The sequence below is a fragment of the Balearica regulorum genome, chromosome 27 (genome assembly GCF_011004875.1).
Source record: "Balearica regulorum gibbericeps isolate bBalReg1 chromosome 27, bBalReg1.pri, whole genome shotgun sequence".
In the NCBI taxonomy this organism is placed as follows: domain Eukaryota; kingdom Metazoa; phylum Chordata; class Aves; order Gruiformes; family Gruidae; genus Balearica; species Balearica regulorum.
Genome location: NC_046210.1, coordinates 4,950,276 through 4,973,144, shown reverse-complemented (window position 1 = coordinate 4,973,144; position 22,869 = coordinate 4,950,276). Strand labels below are relative to the sequence as shown.

Here is a 22,869-nt window from a genome sequence, read left to right as displayed (position 1 = left end):
AGCTGAGATTAGACATTTGTCACTAAGCAGATAAATTTATAAATAAAAATAGTTATTAGATGTCTGAGAAAAAAATTAAATAAAACCTTAATTAAGTGAAGAGGAAATGCATCTTGGTAACGATGATATGCCTGTGAGAATAATGCTTTGAAAATGAGAGCATCTAAACCCACTATTTGGGCTAGTGTAGAGTCCAGCTTTTCCTGCCTCCTTGGATGAGATGCAGGATCACCACAGCTGAGACCATCTGATTTGACGCTTTGAATCTTATCAACATTTGTACTTATACTAAAGACTAAAAACTCTTTAGTTAGAGGCTGTATCGGGGTCGTGTCTTTGGTTGCACCTTGGAGGATCTGTCGTACGCGTCGGCAGGTTACGATAGCACCTGATAAAAAAGGAGCTGTTGGGAGCAAAGGCTTATGTGCGACTGCTGAAAGGTTGAAGTTGGTCAGGGAAGGCACTGATGCAGGGCTCATGCTGAGTACAGACTCTGCCAAAGAGCTCTGACTCTTCAAACTGTTATTAAAAATTGGCTCTTCCATCCTTTGTGGGTTTCAAATAAAGGCCACTCATCTTTATGAAATGGATGTCACTGCAGAAATTATGGGTCTGTTGTGGGAATATTTTGGGGAGGATTCCTGTTTTATATTCTGTCTGGATCACCGTAACTGTTCTTTTTGTGTCTGAAACCTCTAAATCTATCCAAGAAGTCTAAATGATTTTGTAAAGCCTTGAAAATGCAATGTGAATGCAACCTAATGGCTGAGTTGATCAAGGGGAAATATAAAGTGCTGTTTGCTGCCTGAGTCATGAGCTTTGTAAACTTGGATCTGGCAATACTGGGGACAGGCCCGAGCACCTCTGAAGTTTGCTGATTTTTCTCATGTCTTTCTCACTAAGGAATATTTGGAATTGACTGTGCAGGAGCAGTGCAAACCTTAGAGATCTCTGTAGGCAGAAAATAAGAAATTGGCCACAGAGCAGTAGCTCGTTTCCTTCCAGCAGTAGTTCTACCACTGATGCTCCTAGGAGAAGTATTCAGGGCGGTAAATCTCCAGTAACTGAGTAGCTGGTTCTACAGGAAAGCACAGATAAGTTCTTCTCTTCCTTATAGGTGTGTTGTGAGGGCTGTTGGTGCTGGTACATTTTGCAAAGTCAGCGTACTATGTAAATATTACTGTTGTTAATTTTTAAGTATTTGTGCATGGAAACAAATTGGTAGGCTGAACGGCTCAAGGCTAAAATTCCGAGCATACTTGACTCTGTGTGTATGTGTGCATATATATATTTGATATATATATATGTGTGAAATAATCACAACTGTTAGTATCGATCAAAAACTTAATTAGACATGTACAGATGCTTTGTCCTGGAAGAGAAACTATAGATCCCATGACACAAACATATTAGTATGGATAATGTATCTAGGTAACTCTTGGTCAGGTGGCAGGAAACTTTGCCAGTTGGATGAGGATCAGCTGACCACTTAGAACATTTTGGGTTTCTCCCAGCTGTGTGCAGAGATCTTGTGCCTCTTGCTGCTCAAAGAAAGGGAACAAAACCCCAAACAGGCATTTTCAGCCTCCTTTCCTCTATGAGGTTTTTAGCTTTTAAAGTAACTTATTTAGACTGATAAAAATTTTCCCATTTCTTCCTCTTTGGCAAATGTTCAAATGGTTTTCTATTTTATCAGAAAATGAAAAAAACCCAAAACAAACAAAAAAAAAACCCCACAAAAAAAAAAAAAAGGGGTGGGATGTGGCATTGATGCTGTTGGGTGAAAGCTCACTTGGGTTTAGCTCTGGTATGAAAGTTTTCTGGTTTGGAGTTTGTGAAATTTTCCATTGCAGTATCGCAGGATTTTTATGAAAACAAAATTATTTAAACCTTTTGTAAAAATGTGGGGGGTTTGAGTCTCAGTAAGTATATGGCAGCAGAACAGCTCATGACAATGCTGCTTCAGCTCTTGTAGAATCAAAGGATCCAGGAAAAGACATCCCCTGAAAATCGGTACAGGTTCTTTAGGCATCACTCTCCCCAGTTCACTCTCACATCTGGCAGAGTTTCAAATGGACCCTTCCTGGAGAATTATCAATACAAGGTATAATAACTGCACACTTTAGCTTTTACCTTTATTGGGAAATTATATCATGAATAAGTATGAATGTTAGCTAAAATGATACTGACTGTAATGCAGATGTAGTTAATAGAGATATGGAAAAAAGTACTTTTAACATCATTATGATAATTAAGTTCTGAATTTTGTTTGAGGGAGGTGTGTGTGTTGCTGACCAATTCAGCATAAAAATAGTGAGTAATTATGATATTTTTCTTAGGGAAATCAATCTCTAATCTGTAGATGGCAAGTGAATTCTCATAACGAGACAAACCAACCCAGGCTTTTTAGTCGGAAGCTTTGAGATGTTGCAGTCTGGATGCAGATATAGGGACGAAAGGCTGGCTTCCATGGATTCTTTTGTGGATTTTTTTTTTTTTAAATGCAGTTGAACTACTTTGCCCATTCTGTGTCCCAACCTTTTTGCTCTGATGGAGATCCTGCAGGGGAACCGGGCGCTGGGGCTGGGTGACTTCATTTGGAATGGATTGCAGGGGCAAGCAATGGTCTTTTTATCTGAGCCAGGAATAAGGAACTAAAATTAAAAAGCTCAGAATCTGGCCTTGAGTTTCATGCAATTTTCATTTTTGTTATAGAGTGAAATGATGAGTAGTAGTACACAGAAACCTCAAGAGATATGATGGGCTGTAAAATGCTGAGCAGGATGCTCTGTAGTCAAGAGACATATTTTTTAAATATTTTTAAAAAATAAATAACACATAATGGTTATCTCATGACAGACTTTTCATAAAGTACTTCCACCATTTTGGCAGGTAAACTCAAAATTTGGACGGGGAATTGTTTTCAAAATAACTAATGTCTCTGTAGCACAGGGAGAGGAGGGAGCAGCTGGACAGACAGCACAGATGAGCTTTTAGGTTAAAAATGTTAGGGAACAGTGCAGTGCTGCCCTCTGAGAAGCCTGAGTTTGCTCTGAAACCAAAAATAGTACATCCGTGTTTGTGTGGGGCTCCACCGAGGCTTATGTTCTCTGCTGCTTCTGGTTAATAGGGCTAACCAGAACTAACTCAACGGAGCTCTGTGTGGAACTGCACTTGCTCCAAATCCCTTGGACATCCTTCTGCTGAACTGGGTGAGAATTAATTCAAGCCCTAGTAAGCTAGCCAGACAAATAGCAGGAGGCGAAACGCTGTGGAAGCGTCATACCCTAGATCGCATCGCAAGGTCTGTGGCCCAAGTCTGCTGAGGTCCAGACCAGCACGCTTTGCTGCGAGAAGTCACCGCTTGTGAATGGGGGAGAGCTGGGGGAGAAGAGGAGTTTGGAGGAAAAAAAGGTGTCACTAATTCTGCAGCTTTGGTTCTGCATTGTTTAGCAAACTCAGTATTTTTCTGACTAAAAGGCACTTTGACTAAAAAAGGAAAACCAAGCTGATTTTGGTATGTTTACGTTTGGATTTGATGCATGCAATTAAATGCCTTTTGGGTGGATTAGTTTGTACGTTGTCTGCCCCTCCTAACCCTTTAATGTGACTTTGAAGCTGCAAACTTTCCTTTTCCTGTTCTCACCCTGTGAATATGGGGAAAATAAAAACAGTAGGATTTGCCCAAGAAAAACACACAGGTCAGGTGGATTAGAAAGAGATCAGGTTGCCAGATACCCAGGGAACGAGTGTTTTATTTAGCGTTTTACAGCGTCTGCCAGAAAATACACAGAATAAACATGCAATAATCTAGGGAAGGCAGAGGGGTTCGGGGAGGGACGATGGTGGGCAAGGCAATACTGTGTCTTTAATTTTCTTTTCCAAAGGAAGAAAGTCTGCATAGCAATGACAGGATCACTTGTTCAAGCCTTTAATGTGTGATCTGTTTTCTCCAGTGGAGGGCACTCAGTGTATCACAAACTAGAACATTAGCACCAACAAGCTCCAAAGCATCATCACTCTCTGGAAAGCCTTCTGAATTAGACAAGAGCTGCCTCTCAGCACAGCTACAAAACACTTTAAACCTGACCAGCTAAATGGATAAACCTATCCTGCATAGCTTTTAAACTGGGCTCTGGCACAGCGCAGGAGGCCTGCCTGCTTCGGGAGCTGGGAAGCCGAGGATGGATTGCTGTGTCTGGGAATGGCAAAAGGCAGCAGAATGAGAAATGCTAGGTACCGGCAAAGATTCTTATTTCTCCCAGAGAAGTTGGTTTACCTTCGTGGTCTGCTATAGCTTTTACTCGCTGATTGCCACTTAACGCTGATGGTTCTCTGATGACTTACACAACGGCTCTCAGAGCTTAGAGTCCCTCCCTACCCCCCCACACACTCCCCCCCATCCTTCGTCCTGTCTTCCCCACCCCCAACCCCTTCCCTATCCTTTCCCTTCCTCATCCCCAAAATTCTTGCTTGTCCTCTCTAGGGAACTTTGTGGGGGTTACTGGCATGCACGCTGGATGGCGGTGATGTGAGTGGCAACCGTGCTGTGACATGAAGATTCTGATGGTTTAAGGAAAAGAGACCAGTTTTAAAAAGAGAGAGAGAGAGGCAAAGGGAAAGCAGAAGAGGGAAGAGAGAGAAGAAAACAGCTGGAGAAAGGAAAAGGAGGACGTTTATTGATGACAAAAGGATGGGTAAGTGAACTTTTCTTGTTTGTTTGGTAGCACAGCTGCAGCTGTATGGTATATTTTTCAGTTGGATTATTAGCTGTTCGAGAGGGGAAACAGTCGAAACAGCGGCAGTGCATTCCTCTGCCAGGTGACTCACTGTACTTGCTATTGTATTTTTAGATCATGTATTCCCACACACACATACACACCTTCCTCCTGCAGTGGTTTTATATGTAATTAATCTGTAAATGCATGCTCTGAGTTAAGGACTGTAGAGAGTACGTTCGCTGTCTGTACATCCCACCCACACACCTGCAGACGTATAGATAAGTACATGTATGCATGAGGCATGCTCACACAACGTTTCTTCTGGTTTTATATTCCTATTCGATGAGGCTGTAGTGGTATTATTCAGGCTGTCAGAAGGGACTGTTAACACTTTGCAGTATATGGGAAGCAAAGGGGAGGGGGTGATCTTGTTGTATAGGTGGTTTTGGAAAGGCTTGTTTGGTCTTTGAAAAGATACCCCTAATATTGCTGCTCGATTTCCAGCAGTCATTTGCCAGTCTTATTTTTTCAAGTGTGACAGGTTTATTTCCCTCCTTCCTTCCCCCCAAGTCTGGAACAGCCAGAACATATTTCTAGCTGGCTGCTGCTGGCACATAGGCAGTAGCAAAAGATGAGGATTTAAATTAAAAATCTAACCATAAAGTGAAAGGCAGAGACACGTAGTCGGGCATTTTAGATTAGGAATTATTTTGCAGATTGCCCCTTGGTTTATAATTGGATTAAATAACTGCAGCACAGGGTTGGTTTTGTGTCTGTGACAAATAATCAAGTAATTATTTATCAAGGAGATACCAGCCCTTAAAATATTTCCTGTTGGAAGAATGCATTTTAATTCTTAGCAAGATTGCAACTCTGGACAGAGGCACCAGTCCTAAAATTACGACAGGCTAAGGAAAGCGTGCATATGTATGTTGGATTTTCTGACAGTCCCTCCACCCCCTTTCCTAATTATTCAAAGAATGTGGAAAATGTGACTGTCCTCACGTAACAGCATTGCTACTATATGGTAAAATTGACCTCTCAAATGCAAAATCTTAAAATCAAGAGAGCTCTGGAAGAGAGAGGGTAGTTGAAATAGAAATATACGCCTTTAAACTTTCTGGTTTGCTGCCTCTAAGGCAGTGTTTATATATAAGTATTTGTGTGTATATTTTCACAGAGTATTACAATGTATGTACAAAATAATAAATGCTTAGGTATTCACAGCTACGTGTAGATAACTTTAAATTAATATGCCTTAAGACTATGATTCATTTTAAAGAAATAAGTCTTCCACCATTATCTTAGTACTGGGGTCCCATACCAGCATTATATGGTATACTTCTTGATATGGTTGAACTTTCTGTGCATCTATTTATATATTTTAGGTACATAAAAATAATGAGTAAACCTACTCTTAAAAACAAATCACTCAGTGCAAAAAGTAAAGCCTTTATTTACTGTCTACTTTTACAATAAATACACATTTTCAAGATGGATCAAACTTCATGATAAGTAGATTTCTCACTTTTTGCAGTAATTTTGGAGGAATTGGACTTGCAATTGCTTCTATTAGGGAACACGTTTAGCAGGACGTAAATACCAGAAGCTTTGGCTCATTTCCTTTCCAGCACTATGGAGCATTCAGCACAGTGACTTGACAAATATGTTTATTGTTAAAACCTCAGCATCTAGTGATCAGGATATACCAGCTACATTGAGAGATGATGTACAGGAGAAAAGCGAATAGAGAAGAGGCTCTTGGCCCTTCTAAGGGATCGTAAATCACACAAAAGTAATTGAATAACAAGCGTAGTACTGGTGATGGCGCGGGTAGGAGAGAGGGCAAGCCAGAAACTCAAAGGAACAGGCATTTACACAACAAGTGCAAAACAGGAGGCAAACAGGTTGTCTTCAAAATCCACTGCTTCACTAATGCTTTATTAGAAACCCCACTGACGTTGGTAATCTGTTGGCGATTTATTGTAATAGCTTTACAATGCACGTTTGTTTTCTTTTTAATATTGTAGGTTTCCATTTAATTAAGCAGCTGAGAGGCATGAGTGTGGTGTTAGTGCTACTTCCTATGGTGCTGTTTGTTGTGCTTGCGGGGGCTCAGCGAGCTTGCCCCAAGAACTGCAGATGCGATGGCAAGATTGTGTACTGCGAATCTCATGCATTCAGAGACATCCCTCAGAATATTTCTGGCGGGTCTCAAGGCTTATCGTTACGGTACAACAGCATTCAGAAGCTTAAATCAAATCAGTTTGCGGGCCTGAATCAGCTCATATGGCTTTATCTTGACCATAATTACATCAGCTCCGTGGATGAGGATGCATTTCAGGGGATCCGCAGGCTGAAGGAATTAATTCTAAGCTCCAACAAAATTACCCATCTGCACAACAAAACATTTCACCCAGTCCCCAACCTCCGCAATCTGGACCTCTCTTACAACAAGTTGCAGGTGTTGCAGTCTGAGCAGTTCAAGGGCCTTCGTAAACTCTTGATCTTGCATTTGCGCTCTAACTCGCTGAAAACTGTGCCGATCCGAGTTTTCCAAGACTGCCGAAACCTTGACTTTCTGGATTTGGGCTACAACCGCCTACGGAGCTTATCCCGTAATGCTTTTGCTGGCCTTTTGAAGCTGACAGAGCTCCACTTGGAGCACAACCAGTTTTCTAAGATCAATTTTGCCCACTTTCCACGCCTCTTCAACCTTCGCTCGATTTATTTGCAGTGGAATAGGATCCGGTCTATTAGCCAAGGGTTAACGTGGACTTGGAGTTCCTTGCACAACTTGGATTTATCAGGAAATGACATTACAGGGATAGAGCCTGGGACCTTCCAGTGCCTCCCCAACCTGCAAAAGCTGAACCTGGATTCCAACAAACTCACCAACATCTCTCAGGAGACCATCAATACGTGGATCTCACTCATCTCCATCACTCTGTCTGGAAATATGTGGGAATGTACTCGAAGCATTTGCCCTCTGTTTACTTGGCTTAAGAATTTCAAGGGAAATAAAGAAAGCACTATGATATGTGCAGGCCCTAAACATATCCAGGGTGAAAAAGTGAGCGATGCTGTGGAAACATATAATATCTGTGCTGAAATCCAGGTAGTGGTTACTGAAAGGTCCTACCAGGCACCCAAAACCCCCCCGAGACCTGTCTTCATTCCTAAACCTACCATTTCCAAACTTGAAAGCAGTCAGCCAACGTCTGTTATGCCAAGCCCTTCTGCAGACCTCCCAACACCTGGGGTGGAACCAGAGTACGAGCATGTTTCCTTTCACAAAATCATCGCTGGGAGCGTGGCCCTCTTTCTTTCCGTGGCCATGATTTTGTTGGTTATCTACGTGTCGTGGAAGCGCTATCCAGCCAGCATGAAACAGCTCCAGCAGCATTCTCTCATGAAGAGGCGCAGGAAAAAGGCCCGAGAGTCTGAAAGGCAAATGAACTCCCCTTTACAGGAGTATTACGTGGACTACAAGCCAACAAACTCTGAGACCATGGATGTATCGGTTAATGGATCTGGGCCCTGCACGTATACCATCTCTGGCTCCAGGGAATGCGAGGTATGAACCATGATCCTCCTAAAACCATTTCAGCTGCTGGGAAGGAGAGGTAAATGTTTGAAGCTCTTGAGGTGTCTCTAAACACTATAGAAAGATTGATGAGTTGTTTTTTGGTTTGTTTTTTTTTTTTTTTTTTTTGCTTTTGGGTTTGCTCAGTGTGAAAGGTTATCTGATTAAGTAACAACAGTCAGGGAAGTGATGGTGATTATTTTGAATAATTCACACTTACAAAAAAAAAAAAAGTAGATTAAGTTGAAGTAAACAACCATGATAAAGGCATCTGGATAGTTATTCTCCTCCTATTTGCACCCAGTTCATTAGCAGTGGCTACAGGAAAGTCCGATTTTTAATGTATTGGTAGAAACAGAGGAGTTTAAAAACCCTTTCTGTTTTAAAAATACAGATGGAAACCTCTTTACTCCAGACCCCACATAAAATCTTGAGGGGTTGATGGCCTATTTAAAGATAATGCCAAAGATTTTCAGCATTTTCTGTCTGGTTCTCAACTAAACCAGGGGACAACAGGACTGCAGTACAACCTTAGAGTTAGGCACTTAGTGTTTTCCTGGAGAAGCAGGAGCACACAAGCTGCTTTACTAGCACATTTGCGAGTATCTGGGTGGGGAGAGGGGGATTCGTGGGGGTTTTTAGTTTCATTCTAGTGATCAGTGAAGGCTTAGCTTGAGAAACAATTCTAATGGAGTTCTTAATAGTTTCACACACTTAAGGCCATGTTATGATTTTGACTCAGCAACATGGGAAATACAAATAGGAAAGGCTCTCAGTGCTTCTTTTGTCTGTTGTTCAGCTTTGGCAAGAAACCATCGTATTTTTTCATTGCTGCATTGTCAATGACTCTGTTAATGTGTAAGAATTTACTTGGGAATGCCATTGCTTGTTTATACCTGGTAAGGAGGATTTGCGCAATTACATTTCAGCACTTGTTTCTTAATCCTGCATGTGATGTGGTATTAGGGGACCGTGGTTGATTTTGCTTCCTTGGTTGTGGACATCCTACCTGAGAGTGCTGGAAGTACCTGCTGAAATTTATTCCTATCCATTTATGCAAATTGGGTCTGACTATGGTAGATTTTGACCAGCCAGGTAGTATGAAGCGTGTGTTAAAGATGAGCAGTGCTGAGCAGGCTGCAGTTCCAGGATCCTGATTTTTAAAAAGTGGATATTTTTACTTTCTGACAATAGGGCATCTTTAAGATGTTTCGTGTTTGGCACCTGAAATCCCTAGCTGATTTTGGACCACGGAGCTAAGGGGAAGGGAAAAAAAAGGTGTATGTTTTGGGGTTGCTTTCTCTGGAGCAGTGTTGTCTTCAAAAAAGAAAACCGCCTGTCATAGCCTTGTCATTTCTACCAGTATCATGCAAATGAAGGTGTGGGGTTTTTCTCCTGTTTAGCAGCACAAGTAGAAAGTAAGTGATGCTAACAGAGTTATTTTGAATTTTCACTGGCTGTCACAAGGAACATTAATTTGACCTGAAAGGCTGTCTCCTTTTCATGCTCAAGTTTAACACCACTGAAGTTTCATTAGCTTGAATAACATGCTGTTTAATTTACACCAAGGTGATATGGAAGACAGCTGAATCTGCACGCCATAACTGAAAGTCCATGTGATAAAACCATAATCTGTTGCAAATTTGGATCATGATCATAGTGCACAGAAGATGGGGACTATGTGGTGGTGCTTGGGAGACTGACATTCAGATAATTTGGATTATGGCAGATAAATAAAAAGTTGAAGAGTCCTACCAGGTCTAGTAACAGAAGGTCAATGTGGCATCATTTCTTTCAAGTTCATGCTGATTGTTACACACAGCGTTAAACACAAGGGGACCCCAGTTCGCCTGGTTTCCAGGTGCTCTTGCAGTACCAGAACAGTGTTATCCCGCTACTCTGTTGAGGTTAGGTTAAGCTGGTGCACAACGTTGCAGTACTCAAGCTGTTTATCATGATGTCTGTGGGATTCTTGGTTATGGTGAAAATCAGTAGGACTGTACTGAACACGATACCGCTGTCCTACGCTGTGACTGGTAGAAAGTCCACTCCATATCTGCGTGGTGATTTAGTATCCATTGGCTGTTAGTCCAGAAGACTTCAGGAGACAGAAGACAGCAGATCGTTGAAGGCACATGTAGCAACCATAAGCCCCCACTGAAATACTATCTTCAGCTGGGATTTAACATTCTTCGTCTCCATAGCTACAAGGTTCCACTTGTAAAAGGATAGATATGCACTGTACAGTACTTAAAAATGATGAGAGAAAAAAAAAAATCCTTGTAGTGTCTTTAACAGTGGAAAGGTTTTATGTTTGGGGGGGGGGAAGAAAGTGGAACATCTCATTATTTACTAATTTACCCACATGCACATACTTGTGGGAAAAGTATTATTTTATACAAGTGAGAGCTCAAGCCCATCCTCCTGTCCGGCTGACTTGCTCATTCACCCTGCTCAGGCTGAGCGTTCTCCCACAAAAGGACCACTTAGGGGGGAGAAGGGTGTCTGGGATCAAACTGAAGGCAGGTGGGTTTTCAGAATTCGTTGCTTACGAGTTTATTGATTTTACTCTTTTAGGTAATGTTTTTCAAATGATTGTCTGCTTTCACATGTCTACCCCCGCACACACCTGTGAGCAGCTAAGGTATCCAAAAATTGTATCTTTCAGGAAAGAAAGAATGGCTTAGTTCCATTTTAACCTGGGAAAGATGGCTGACCATGCTGTGTTGCTGGTAGTTGGGTGATAATGAATGGTTTCTGAGTGTGGCCTGAGGTCCTATGCACACGCCTATTCCGTTCACAGCGACGATTTCGGTTTTAGAACTATCCAGCTCATCTCATCCATAAACCACTTCTTTTCCATGGCAGAACGGGCCTCGAAATTACATGCTTAGGTATTTATGCAGGTTCTTTTTCTTCGCAGCAGCTACGCACGTGAGCAGGGGCGGTGGTTGTTGTTGGTTTAAGTTCAGTGAGCTTTCTAGCACGTAACACAGCAACACAGGCGTAGGAGAGCTGCCCCGTACTGGGTCCTTAGACGGCAAGTACGGAGTTGCAGGCACCGTTTGTATGGCTGCTTTTTCACATCCGTGCTTTATGATTTATTTCTTGTACTACAGAAAAGAGAGCCAAAGTCAGGCTTGCTGTAAATGGGAGCAACTCTCTTGGCATCAGTGGGATTATAATCACTGACACCTGGCCTACGGTATTCTATTTAGTCTATTGGCAAGGGTTTCTAAAATAACTGGATGCCTACGATTTTGGCTCTCACCAGCCAGTTAGCAGACTGCTGCTATCTCATTTTGGTATTTGCTTTGCTTTGTGCATGTGCATCTTATTCCCTCTCTCTTTCATATTTATTTGTACATTTGTTGAGGGGCTGGGAGCCATAAAAAGCAGTTTCATAAACCAAGCTATAACATTATGTATTTCGTATGTATCACACACAAAATAGCTGTATATAGCACACTATGAAGGTATGTGGGGAGAAGGAACATTGCTACAAAAACGTTTCCTTCTTGCTACTGGAAGGTTATTCATCTCCTATTTCTCAGGCTGGCAGTTACAAAGCAGACAACCAACCAACCAAGTGAACATCTTTTCTGTGTTAGCTGAGCACAGTTGATGTGAAGCCCTTTGAGAGACGATTGACACAGACCCTGTGAGGTTACTTTTTACACTTTCGCTTCTCAATGTTTAACCATACCCCAGCGCTTGACAAACCAACCCACCTGTTCACATCCAAGTACATGTCTGCTGTGATGCTCTTGTGTTTTTTCCATCGGAGTGAAAAGCAGGGCAGTTGTCACTTGTATTCATACATGCGAAATCAGTCACACAAAATCATGTTCACTTTGAATTCTGCTTCCTCCCCTCTTGCCAGTGGGAAGAAATAGATTGATAAAGGAATGCAACATATGCAGGCTTTGGTGGGCTGCTGTTCATCTCCTTCTTTTGAGCCTAATTTAAAAGGAAATGTTGACATGCCACTGTTTATTATTTATTTATTAAACACCATTACTGTGTTGTTTTGAACAAGATGCAAAAAGGAAGAAAAGGGAATAGTCTCCATGGCTCAGATACCATTTAGTCCAAGGTTCCAGTTCTGCAAAGGGTGTTCATGGTTCTGTAACTCAACTTTGTAAGGGTTACCCAGAGGCTAAGCATGAGCTTACGGGGCATTGGGACCTCGTGGGAGAAGTCACTCAATGATTTGGCAGAATTTTTGTCTTTTTTTAAAAAAACAGTGATCATATTTCCTTTGGTCATCATCCTTACTTTTTCGTAGGAATGCTTAGCAAGGACTTCATGGCTGAGTTGCAAGTTCCTCCTAGCTTGGAGGAATGCAAAAGGAAGGCGATTCCACAGGGGGTGCGTTACAAAGAGAAGAATGTGGGAGGTGATGAGTGAGGAGTATGGGAAGCAGTAATTGCTACTACTGTTGTCACTTCAGAGCCAAAGCAGTGGGGTTGTCTTTCCGGTGACCCTGTTTTGGAACGCTGTAGGATGGGTGTTGTTAATTTAGCTTTCTCATATCCTGTGCTATGGCTCCTCCTCTGCCTTTCTTTCTCCACCTGTGATTGTAGATGGACCTTAAATTCTGGAGTTGTAAACTGAAGGGTGAATGAATCTAACAAAACTATCATAAGCTCTGTGTTTGTATTGGGAGAGTAAGCAAAGGCTAAGCTGATAGCGCTTTTCCTCAGTGCACTGTATCTGAAAGAAATACGTCAGAAGTGGCTCAGAGGTGAAATCTTTTGGGCACAGGGCCAGTGAGAGGTCTGAGGAGAAGGTAAATTTTAGAAACGTCTTCAGGATTAGGACCAAAGGTAAAAATTTGTGTTTGTCACCATTTGGAAGCTTCATTAGCATTGCATCCTTGTTATTGCAAGTATAATGCCAGTATAGAGAAAGTTGTGCTCTAGCAGTACTAGTGATTTAGCAATAAACGCACAGGGGTGAATTTTCCAGGGCTCAGCACTTGTATAGCATGAGGTTTCCCAAAGATATTACTCAAACGACATTTCCAGAAGAAGTCAGCCAGCTGTGCATCAGCAGCAATTGAGACACTGGTTGTAAATTTGCAGAGGGAGCTGCAGAAGGATGCTGAACACTTCTGAAAGTCTCACTCGGTCTTTATTCAGGTGCCTGGGTGGGAGATCAGCTTGTCTGCACTTTGGTCTTGCAATGCAGGTGCTGAGACCTTGAAAGTGGTTTGCTCTGAGATAATGCAGATAATCAGTGGCAAAGGAAGAAGCTGAACGCACATCTTCCAGATGTTCCCTGAGGCGTGGGAACTTTCCTAACCACGTTTCAGGCGTTACCTTCACTCCACTACGTCTCATCCAGAGCCTGACATCGTTCTCATCACCTCTTTTTCTACTTCCCCTAATTTTGCTGCTTTCTAGAAACTTCATGGTTTGAGTCAGGCACAGTGAGGACTGCTCAAATGGAGAGGATGCTGCATTCTAAAAGCTTTGTAGAAGGAAAAAAAAAAAGTGTATTCCTATTATAATCGTTGTTCGGGCCCTGTGAAGGATTCCTGTGTTGCTGGGATTGTGGCAGATGCAGTTTGCCCTCTCCGTCTGTCTTTTCCTTTCTCTCACCCCTTCTTCTGCTCTTGCTCAAACTCTGTGATGTGCTGCCAGTATTTTAAGGAGGAGAAAAAAAAATCGATTTTAGTCCATTATGTAGCTCATGCCAGGAGGGAGAACGCTAACAGAAATAGTGAAGAAATCTGTTGAACCTATTCATTTGTGGGGTTTTTTTCTTTTCTTTTAAACACACACCAAAAAATAAAAAAACCCCACAGTCTAAAAGGGGCAAGCAATCTTATTAGCAAGTATCCCGCTGCTGGCAATGTTTCTCAAACTCTCCTCCAGAATAATAGAGTTGACCTGATTCTTGATGTTAAGACTGTTACCTAAACTACACGGGCTGTGAGAGCACACAGTTATCTGGTCGGGGTGCTGGGAATAACACGTACCGAGCTGTGTATACGCTGGTTTACTCTGCTTCTTGACAGCGATGCTCCTGGACATGTACTCCTTTTGGCAGACAAGCTGCCCCTGCTAGAAGAGACCTGAACGTTTCAAAGCCTTTGGGACTACGGTTCGGGTCTCAGCTGTGCGGGCGTGTTACTTCCATCGAGATGGTCTCAATGGTTCTGTTCAGGAGATGGCATGCTTTTCTGGCGGGAGCTGCCTGGCGTACCGGCGGGTGCAGCCCTCCATCATGCTAGCCACGCTGTAAACATTTTGACACGAAAAATTCCTGTGTGATTTGTGTTTATAGCACTACTCACATCCTGGTATTTGGTCATTTCAAGCCAGGTATTTTAGGACTGAACACAGATGGGCTGCAGCAGTAAACATTTTTGACACTAATCAGCTTTTATCACATCTGCCTGTTGTGCAGCCAAATAAGCTTAGATTGCTTGTGGAGCTCTCCATCCACACAAAAAGATGACTGGATCAATTCTGAGGGATTTCCTGGGACTCGTTTTCTCTGTTCCTAGCTGCAAAATTCCAGCTTTGTTAGAAGCCAGAGTATGCACCGAAGGGATGGTGTAAGAGGGTGTTACTTTATGGGAGTATTGGCTTCTTGGCCTAGTGAATTTGATTTGTCTTTGCCTTTTTAAGTCACAAGGAAATAGAAAGCTCTTCCTGGTAGACAGATCGTCGTATTGTTGTCACGGGCACTTGGATGGGAATTGTTCCTCCTGTGAGGATGGGGAAGTCAAGCAAGGGCAGCAAATGCTGATCATCTCAAATCTCTCATCATCCAGGGTATATTCTACCTACAGCAAAATCTCCACTGTTGTTTCTTTGTTCAAATATAGGTTGATAGATGCAAGCCATTTTTAAAATTATTATTGCGGTTCTTTAGATACATTTAAATGTAATTGGCTTGAACAGAAGTTGTTCCTGGATACTAGCAAGCCAGAGAGTCTTTCCTAAAAGCTCTGTGATCCAAGGCTGTGTCTGTTGTACAGAAAATGACAGGACTTTGTGAGGATGCTTCAACTTCTCTTCATTGTTTCCTACCCTTTGGGTGACAAAAAAAGCAAAGACTTTTTTGTGTAGTACTTTTTATCTGAAGTTCTCAAAACTCATCAGATAAGTAACATTATCCTAATTTTTACTTCCTGTAGCATGTAGATCACGATCCTATGCAACAGCTCTTTGCTATGAAGGTTCCATTTTTTTCCCCTGTTCTTTCAGCATCACCATATTATTCAGTTTCCTCAGAAATACACAATAAAAAGAAAACTAATATTTCTGGGTTTAGCCTATGGGGAAGACTAGCGTGATCAGTTTGTTTATGATCAAAGGTGGACCACCAGTGTTGTGTGCTTCAGTGGGTATGTGAAGGTTTGTGTGAAGGCCTAAATGGGGAAGACTGACCTTAATCTTGATTTTGCTACTGAATTTTGTAAGTTCTTTTGTCATATGAAAGTACTTAGTATTTTCTGTCTGAACATTTCAACTGCACTGTGAAAGTGTTACATCAGGAGAAAAATTAGATGGTTGTTAAATCACTTTGTGTTAAATGTATTGTGGGAATGTGGCATGTCCTTCATCGCAACAGGCAGAGCTTAGTTAATATGTAGTGTACAAAGATCTTTTGATACATTCAGCATTGGGTGTGTGCACAATGCTCCCAACTGCATACTGATATAAACATACATTGTAGGAAAAGCAATCTCAATCTCCAATTTTTGACAGACAGTGAAAGAACCAGTTTTAAAGACGGAGGTTCATTATTTTTTTTTCTATGTAAACTCTGGTCAAGATATTTTTTCTTGCATGGAAGAAGTAGGCTTTTCTTGTATGTTACTTGTATTTTAATCCAATTAAGAAGCAGGCAATAGAAAGTGAAAGAAGGTAAGCTCAACGTAATGGTAGTATTTCTACTATGACTCTTTGTGTTTGGGTAGCAGCTGACAACTCCCAAGTTTAATCACTGTAGGAAAATATTGAAGGAATGATTTTGTGCCTGGGAGAGCAGGACACAGCAGGTAATCTAAAAATCTAAACAAGGAGGGCATGGAAAAAGGAAATGGAGACGTGGAGAGGATTTACTTGCAGGAGATGAGTTGGCCAGTGAGTACTGCAATCCAGGGTTTAGGAAATCTTTGACAGCATTCTGGTTTTTTGATGACTCCAACTCTGTCTTGTGCAGTGAAAAGGCCATCCCATGTTCTGTGATTGCACTGTGCACAGGTTAAAACTCATTCCTGGGCATCAGGCCAGGGAGGGACCTGTTTGGCACTGAGCACGAGCTTCGAGTTCTCCATGGCAAGGTCAGTCTCGCTGTTAGTGCCTTGCACTCTCGTACACCCTAACTCAATTATTTTTCTGGACTTTTCCACTGCATAGAGTGTCTTTGATGAATAGACTTGAGTTGTGTGTTTTCACTCGTTTTCAAACTCAGTTCTCATTAAAAATCAGCTTCTCCGTCTGTGTGATGGCCTCTGAAACCCCAGATGATTCTTCACTGCTCTCATCTTTCGCTAACACATCCATTTGGATTATCTTTGTGCTGTGATGGATGCTTTAAAAGGAACCAACAAGGCCATCAAATTCTTGCCCTGGTTCAACTAGCATTTGTTAATGTTCTAAATCATCTTGGGCCTGAAATGTGCTACTTCTTAAATTTAGAACGATGTGATTGCCTGAAGCCTCTCCATGTGTTAATTAAATCATCATAATTGTGGTTGCTTGAGACTGACAGGTTATAAATAGTTATTCTTTCCCCCCTCCTGCCGTAATTTGATATGAATGACAGGCAAAACAGCTATTGTTTAAACTGTACATCTGACACCGTCCTTCTCATCCAGACTCTGTTTCTCTGCTATTATTTGATTGTCCTGAAATAATCGACAGTGTCATTCTTAAAGGCTAGTTAATTACCATGCACTTCTCACATTATGTGAAGATGAGAGAAATGATTTTTCTGGGTCACCATTATCTATTTAATTTAACAGAACGTGTATTAAGGAGTACTGAAGGTCAGGGCAGATGTTCAGTGTCTGTGTGTATACACACACAGAGGTGTCACAACACGCACAAGTCCTAAGAGTAGTGCATTCTAGTAGTAATTTTATTTCCATTTATAACGTCATGTCTCATCCAAGATTTTGTGGAAATAGAAGCCTCGGTGTTCTTAACATCATTTTCCTCTCTTGCTCCCATGGGGTAGGCCTTCACCTTGGAAGGTGTACAACTGCTGTGCTGTAACTAGCAAAAGGCAGAACGACTGAATAAGATTACACATTGTTTGGAAACAAACTCTGATTACAGTTCTTTTCATTCTTAGTACCGAGAAGGAAAAAAATGCTACAAATACTGGAGTTGTCCAAGAATTTGTACAAAGCTCTCTACTCAACTTTTGATCTTCCCTAACTTCAGAGCAGCTCTGTCCCATGTGTGTGAGGATGAGGTAGAACCGATGTAGTGGGAACATCCTCAAGGCTTGCATTATGCATAATGCCATTAGGCAATTATGCATTGCTCCCGTTTAATGTAGGTCTGCGTGCTGTTTACAGCTCTAATTTGTGGAAGAACCTTAAGGCTAGATCTTAGTCTGCTATTCTGGATCCTTCTTACTCTTCCAATTATACAAAGAAACCGTACCGCTTTCTCACTTGAACTCTTGAGCAAAGAGATGTGTCATGCTGACTGGCGTAATTCAGAGTTGTTTAAGATTCAAGAATATACAGGAGAGAGCTTCTATGCAGGAAGCTCAGCCTTTCTTTTCAAGACTGGAGGATGTCCTTCCTCCTTGTGAATTTGGAAAGCAAGGTGATCCACCAGTCAGCCGTGGCTGGAGGCCACAAGATTTAGGAACCGTTCTAAACTCCGCTGTTAATTTATTGTGTGAGCTGGGAGAGATCGTCTCATTGCAAACTGTCAGACTGTCAAAAGAAAAAAGGAAAGCAAGGTCACGTTGACTTTCATTAGAATTTGAGCATTGAAACCAATCCTTAAATTGTTGAAAATTTCTCCTGTCTTGTAATCTTTGCCCTCCCATCTGCTTGCCCTGAGGGTGAGCTGGGGAGGATGGCCTTTCGCTCTGGTCCTGCGTGGTGGCTGACGGACTGGGGTTGGGGCTTTAGCTACTACTTCAGCGTGAAAGAAAAAAGTCTTGTCTGGAGCCTTACAGGACTCCTGCCGAGACTGTTTTGTTCCCAGCATAAAAGCCAGTCTGAAGTGGTCCGCTTTGTCTTGGTGTGGTATTAGCACACGCCTATTTAGTTCTTTTAAAATGTCTATGCTATATTCAGGACCAACAGAGATTTACTTACAGCTACTCAGGTGCTCCCTTGTCCCAGGAGGTTGCTGCAGCGCAGTGAAATTGCAAGATTTTAATGTAAATTTCTGACCCGTTTCTTTCCCCAGCATTACCATTTTTTTTCCCAGAGCCTCTAAATCATACGTTAGGCTTCTGGCTTAAAAAGCCACATCAATGTCACATGCGAAGTGAAATGGGGAAATGAAGGCACTTTGTGTGTTTTTGCATTGGAACACAAATTGTACAAATCAAAAAAGGAAGCGACCCACTGGTGATTTTGAATTATTAGAAATTTGTATTTGAAAACAAAATCTATGGGTGTTTTCTTTGCTGCCTTTTCTTCGTTGCATGTATTAAGAGTCCCAGTGCGCATGAAGCCAAGGAATTGATTGACCTTTTTCTATTCATGATTAGTTCCCAAATATTTATTATATTAGCTTTTGGGAACAAGGTCTAGGCTTCTTTGTTTTTCTGTAATAGTTAAGGGTCTAGACTTAACGTTGCTTCGGTGATTTTCCACGTAGGTTATAAGCGAAAGGTAGGCAAAACGCCTCGTGTTTCACTGCCTCTTGCGTCTGCTGAAGAGCGGAGGGGGCCGTTGGACCCTCATACCCACAACAAATTTGAAGTGGAGAAGAGGCACTTAGCCATCTGCTTTGCCTTTTCTGTATATCCAGGGCCACATACCTTCCCAAAATTTACACTGTTTATAAACCCAATAGTTTATTTTGACTAAAAAGCGCTTCCAGGGAGTCACTTGAGGCCTTAGAGAGAAAACTCCACTTCTCTGATAATTTGTTCCAAAGGCTAATAACCTTCACAGTGAAAAATAACTTGTCCAGCTGTTAAAATCACTCCTTTCTCCACAATGACATTAAGGTAATCTGAGAGGACGATGTATCTGATATTAAATGTGTGGCTGAGGAAATCCGTGTGTGGTATCCAGCTCAGAGAAGAGCGGTTACAAGCAAACCACAGAAAATCACGTGGGGGCTTGCACACTGAAATAGCCCCACTCTTCGCTTTCAGGAAAATTACGTTTTAATTGAATCATTACAGGGCAATATGTATCCAAACTGCTGAAGTAAGCAGCTTGCAGCACATCTCTCCTTCTCCTATTCCTTTCACCCTGTTTTCGACCAGGTCTCCAGCTGCTGATCCTAACGCGTGGTCCTGCCGTGCTCTGTGCTGGAGCTCCCCACCGGCCTTTCGTGCCGGGACTCGCTGTTCTTCCGTGCCGAGACCTAGAGGGAGAAGGGGAGGCCTCTTATGAGATAGCCCGTGTGACCAGCTCCGCATTGATTTCAGTGGCACAATGATAGCAACCTCAAGGAAATGGCTTGAGAAACGCGAGTGGTTTATCATGCTACAAAATACCATTTAAGGCTCGTTGCCAGAGCAGGGTAATGTAAGTGCATTAGCTGGGAAGTCACCAAAAGAGTTGTGTTTGCAAAAACCACTGTTTGTAAACAAAGCGCAATATTCTGTTTCTATATTTTAAGATCTGTGTGAATTCTGAAACTTGCGTTTCCTTTATTGCTCAGCGCGACTTAACAAGTTGTTTTTTATATATATCTGCTGCCCAACTCTAACGGGCCCTTTTAGCTCGCTTGCTTTAAAACAGCCTGAAGAAAAGGCTCTTTCACCCCAAATGTGGTGGGTTGTTGGCCTCAACTGGGTGGAGTTTTATTGTTTTGCTTTTAATAAACTGCCGTGATGGGGATATGATCGCTAATGATTTGTTCAGTTAGCTACGCGCCCATGAGAAAACAGGCTCTTGAAGGAAAGGTGTTATTCTAGAATAAGTACGTTCAAGAGCTGCTGGAAATACAGGGGGTTGGTAATTGAGCTGAGGGAAAAAACGAAGGCATTTGTCAATGATCCCAAGTCTGTCTTGTTCTGCAGATTTAACAAATGTTCCAGTTATAGGTAATTAATGAAAAATCATTGATGAGTCCAGGAATTGTACCAGTTTTATTTCTCCCATTAATTTGGCGTGATAAACGGCTGAAGATGGATTCGAAGTTGATGTCAGAAGAGTGTGGTAATTTACAAAACACTTAGTGGAGCCAGCTCAGCCCTCGGTTACTTCAGCAGTCCAGAATAACGGAAATGCCGTGCAGGATCAAGCGCCATTGAAACCCGTCTTGTAGTACTTCTTCTGAGCTGTTCTGTGCCCAGACCTTTCTCCTTGTCTCAATTCATCACACATTCTCTGCTTAAAGCACACATCTTTCCACCTTCTACCTAGCTCTCGGCATTGCCTAAATTACACCTTAAGCACTGTGTGTGGTACGTTGCAGCGGTGTATTTCTGTCGTGATTGGGAAAGTCGGAGTCGGCTCCCAGCTTCCATGGGTGTCTGTTAACCTGTTTTACTGTTTGTGGTTGCTATGGTCTTCATAGGATTTCCTCTTACCTTATTTATTCATTAACTACTCCTCTGCTGTTAAAGAGGTACAGATAAAGGATTTCCGTGATCTATCAGATATTTACATATATATCCTTGGGAGTTTGCACATACCGGGTTTGTTCAGTCTTTGCCACTGGACTGCCGGTTCATTTTGGGCATACCAGTTCAGGTCTCCTGTGCTTTCTCCATCAAAATGAGATGAAGAAGGCTTATGTTCTCTTCCTAAGTGCTTGCAGATCTGTATAAAAGTTGAGAGTTGCATTTTGGGTTCTATTTTCTTAAATTTTTATCATGAGTTTAATCAGAGGTCATAACCAGGACAGTAGAGCTTGGAGGAAATTATTGCAGAACAACAAAAAGATAGTTTTTGTGAACATTTTTTCCAGAAATGTCTTGGGTTTTTTTATATCCTCATTAAAAACATGAACCTGCAAAGTTGAAGGTATTTGTTTTCAGCAAAAGACCCCAACCAGCCAGCCACATCCCTAAGCCAAGAATTTTCTTTTTTAAGTACGTATCTCTAAAGTTTTATCATGAATGGATATTTCCTATGGATGCTTTAATTTCTGAATAGAAAATACTTTTTTTCACTTAAAAAAAAATCAGTGACAATTTTAGTCAGGACTGCTAAAGGTAGGAGTTAAATACACTGACTTCTTTCCACCTCTTTTCATTACAGCAGTAGTTAGAATTCCTGTTTGTGGTCAAGCTCCTACTTTGTGAGGTATCTTATAGACACAGAACTTTACTATAAAATCAGTCCGTACCGGAAAGGGCTTACAATCTGTCTTTTAGTCTTAGATATACCAGCATGTTAGATCATCACTAAGCAGAAATATCAGGACCTGAAAGGAAAAAATATTATTCCCTTTGAAAACGTGTCAGGTGAAAGAATGGAAATGATTTCTCTTCGTTCCTAGCAAGTGTTAACTCCCTTCAGCAGGGGGTTTGGCAGAACAGTTTTAATCTTGTCTGCTATTTAAAAAAAAATAATACATGCCTTTGAATGATTTAACTATTTCAATATTTGCTGTCTTAAGTAACGATTACATATTAATCAAAACTAGCAGCATACAACTGAATTCAGCTCAGAGGAAATGAAGAGGCTTTTCTCTCATCCACTCCCATATATGTATGTATGTATAAACCAGCAATATCTTCATTTATAATCTGGAGTTGCACTATTTCCTATTCGTTTAATGGCATTACTTTTACTGTTAGCAGCAAGGTTGTAATTTGAGGTACTGAATTTCAGCTTGGATTTCTCCTTCTCTTCAGATCCTCCCTGCCAACACTTTTTTTTGTTTTTAAAAGCACAGATTTCTTCTCCCACCGTTCCGAGCAGGGCATGTGTCGGGCTGGCGGTTCCAGGTTCTCTTCCCTCTGCGGTCCCTGCACAGACCTGGCCGTGCCTGGCAGCAGCTCTGACAGCTGGCCAGCGGTTGGGAAGGGAGGGAAGATGGATGTTAAAAGCAGGCTCGGTCAAATAGCACTCCTTTCCATGTTAAAGCACCTCTCTCGAGCAGGCAGAGCTCTTCTGCTGTCTTGATTAGTAAAGGCAGAGACCCAGGCTTTGAAAGCGTCGCTGATAAATGTTAATGCTGTGGTTAAAGCAGGGTGCTAACAGCAGGAGATGTTTTATGCTGTGTATACTGGGGGGGGGGTGTATGTGCACATCTTTACAAAAAGCAGCAAAGAGAAGCTGATGTGTGCCTTAAATATATGGTTTTTCTGAATGTCTAATTCAAGATCAGGAATGTAATAAAGGCAATTCTTTAAGGCAAACAGTTTGTCAAGGTGACAAATCTGGCGTTGAGGTTTATTATTTTGCACGTAAAGTATCTTCTCAAGAAT

The 22,869-nt window shown here is 41.8% G+C and overlaps 1 protein-coding gene across 4 annotated transcripts in view; it reads left to right on the top strand.

Annotated features, from left to right (window-relative positions):
• The window catches only part of LRRTM4 (leucine rich repeat transmembrane neuronal 4), a 334,867-nt gene that overhangs the window by 112,484 nt on the left and 199,514 nt on the right, over positions 1–22,869 (top strand). Inside the window, exons 1-3 of one of the 4 annotated variants that reach the window (XM_075736596.1) lie at positions 3,953–4,236; positions 4,487–4,697; positions 6,752–8,298. In XM_075736596.1, coding sequence (XP_075592711.1) covers positions 4,694–4,697; positions 6,752–8,298 — 1,551 coding nt within the window. In that variant the 5' untranslated portion in view covers positions 3,953–4,236; positions 4,487–4,693. Of the gene's footprint in view, positions 1–3,952; positions 4,698–6,751; positions 8,348–22,869 lie in introns of those variants that run through there. The other 3 variants (XM_075736597.1, XM_075736600.1, XM_075736598.1) reach the window with 3 other exon arrangements.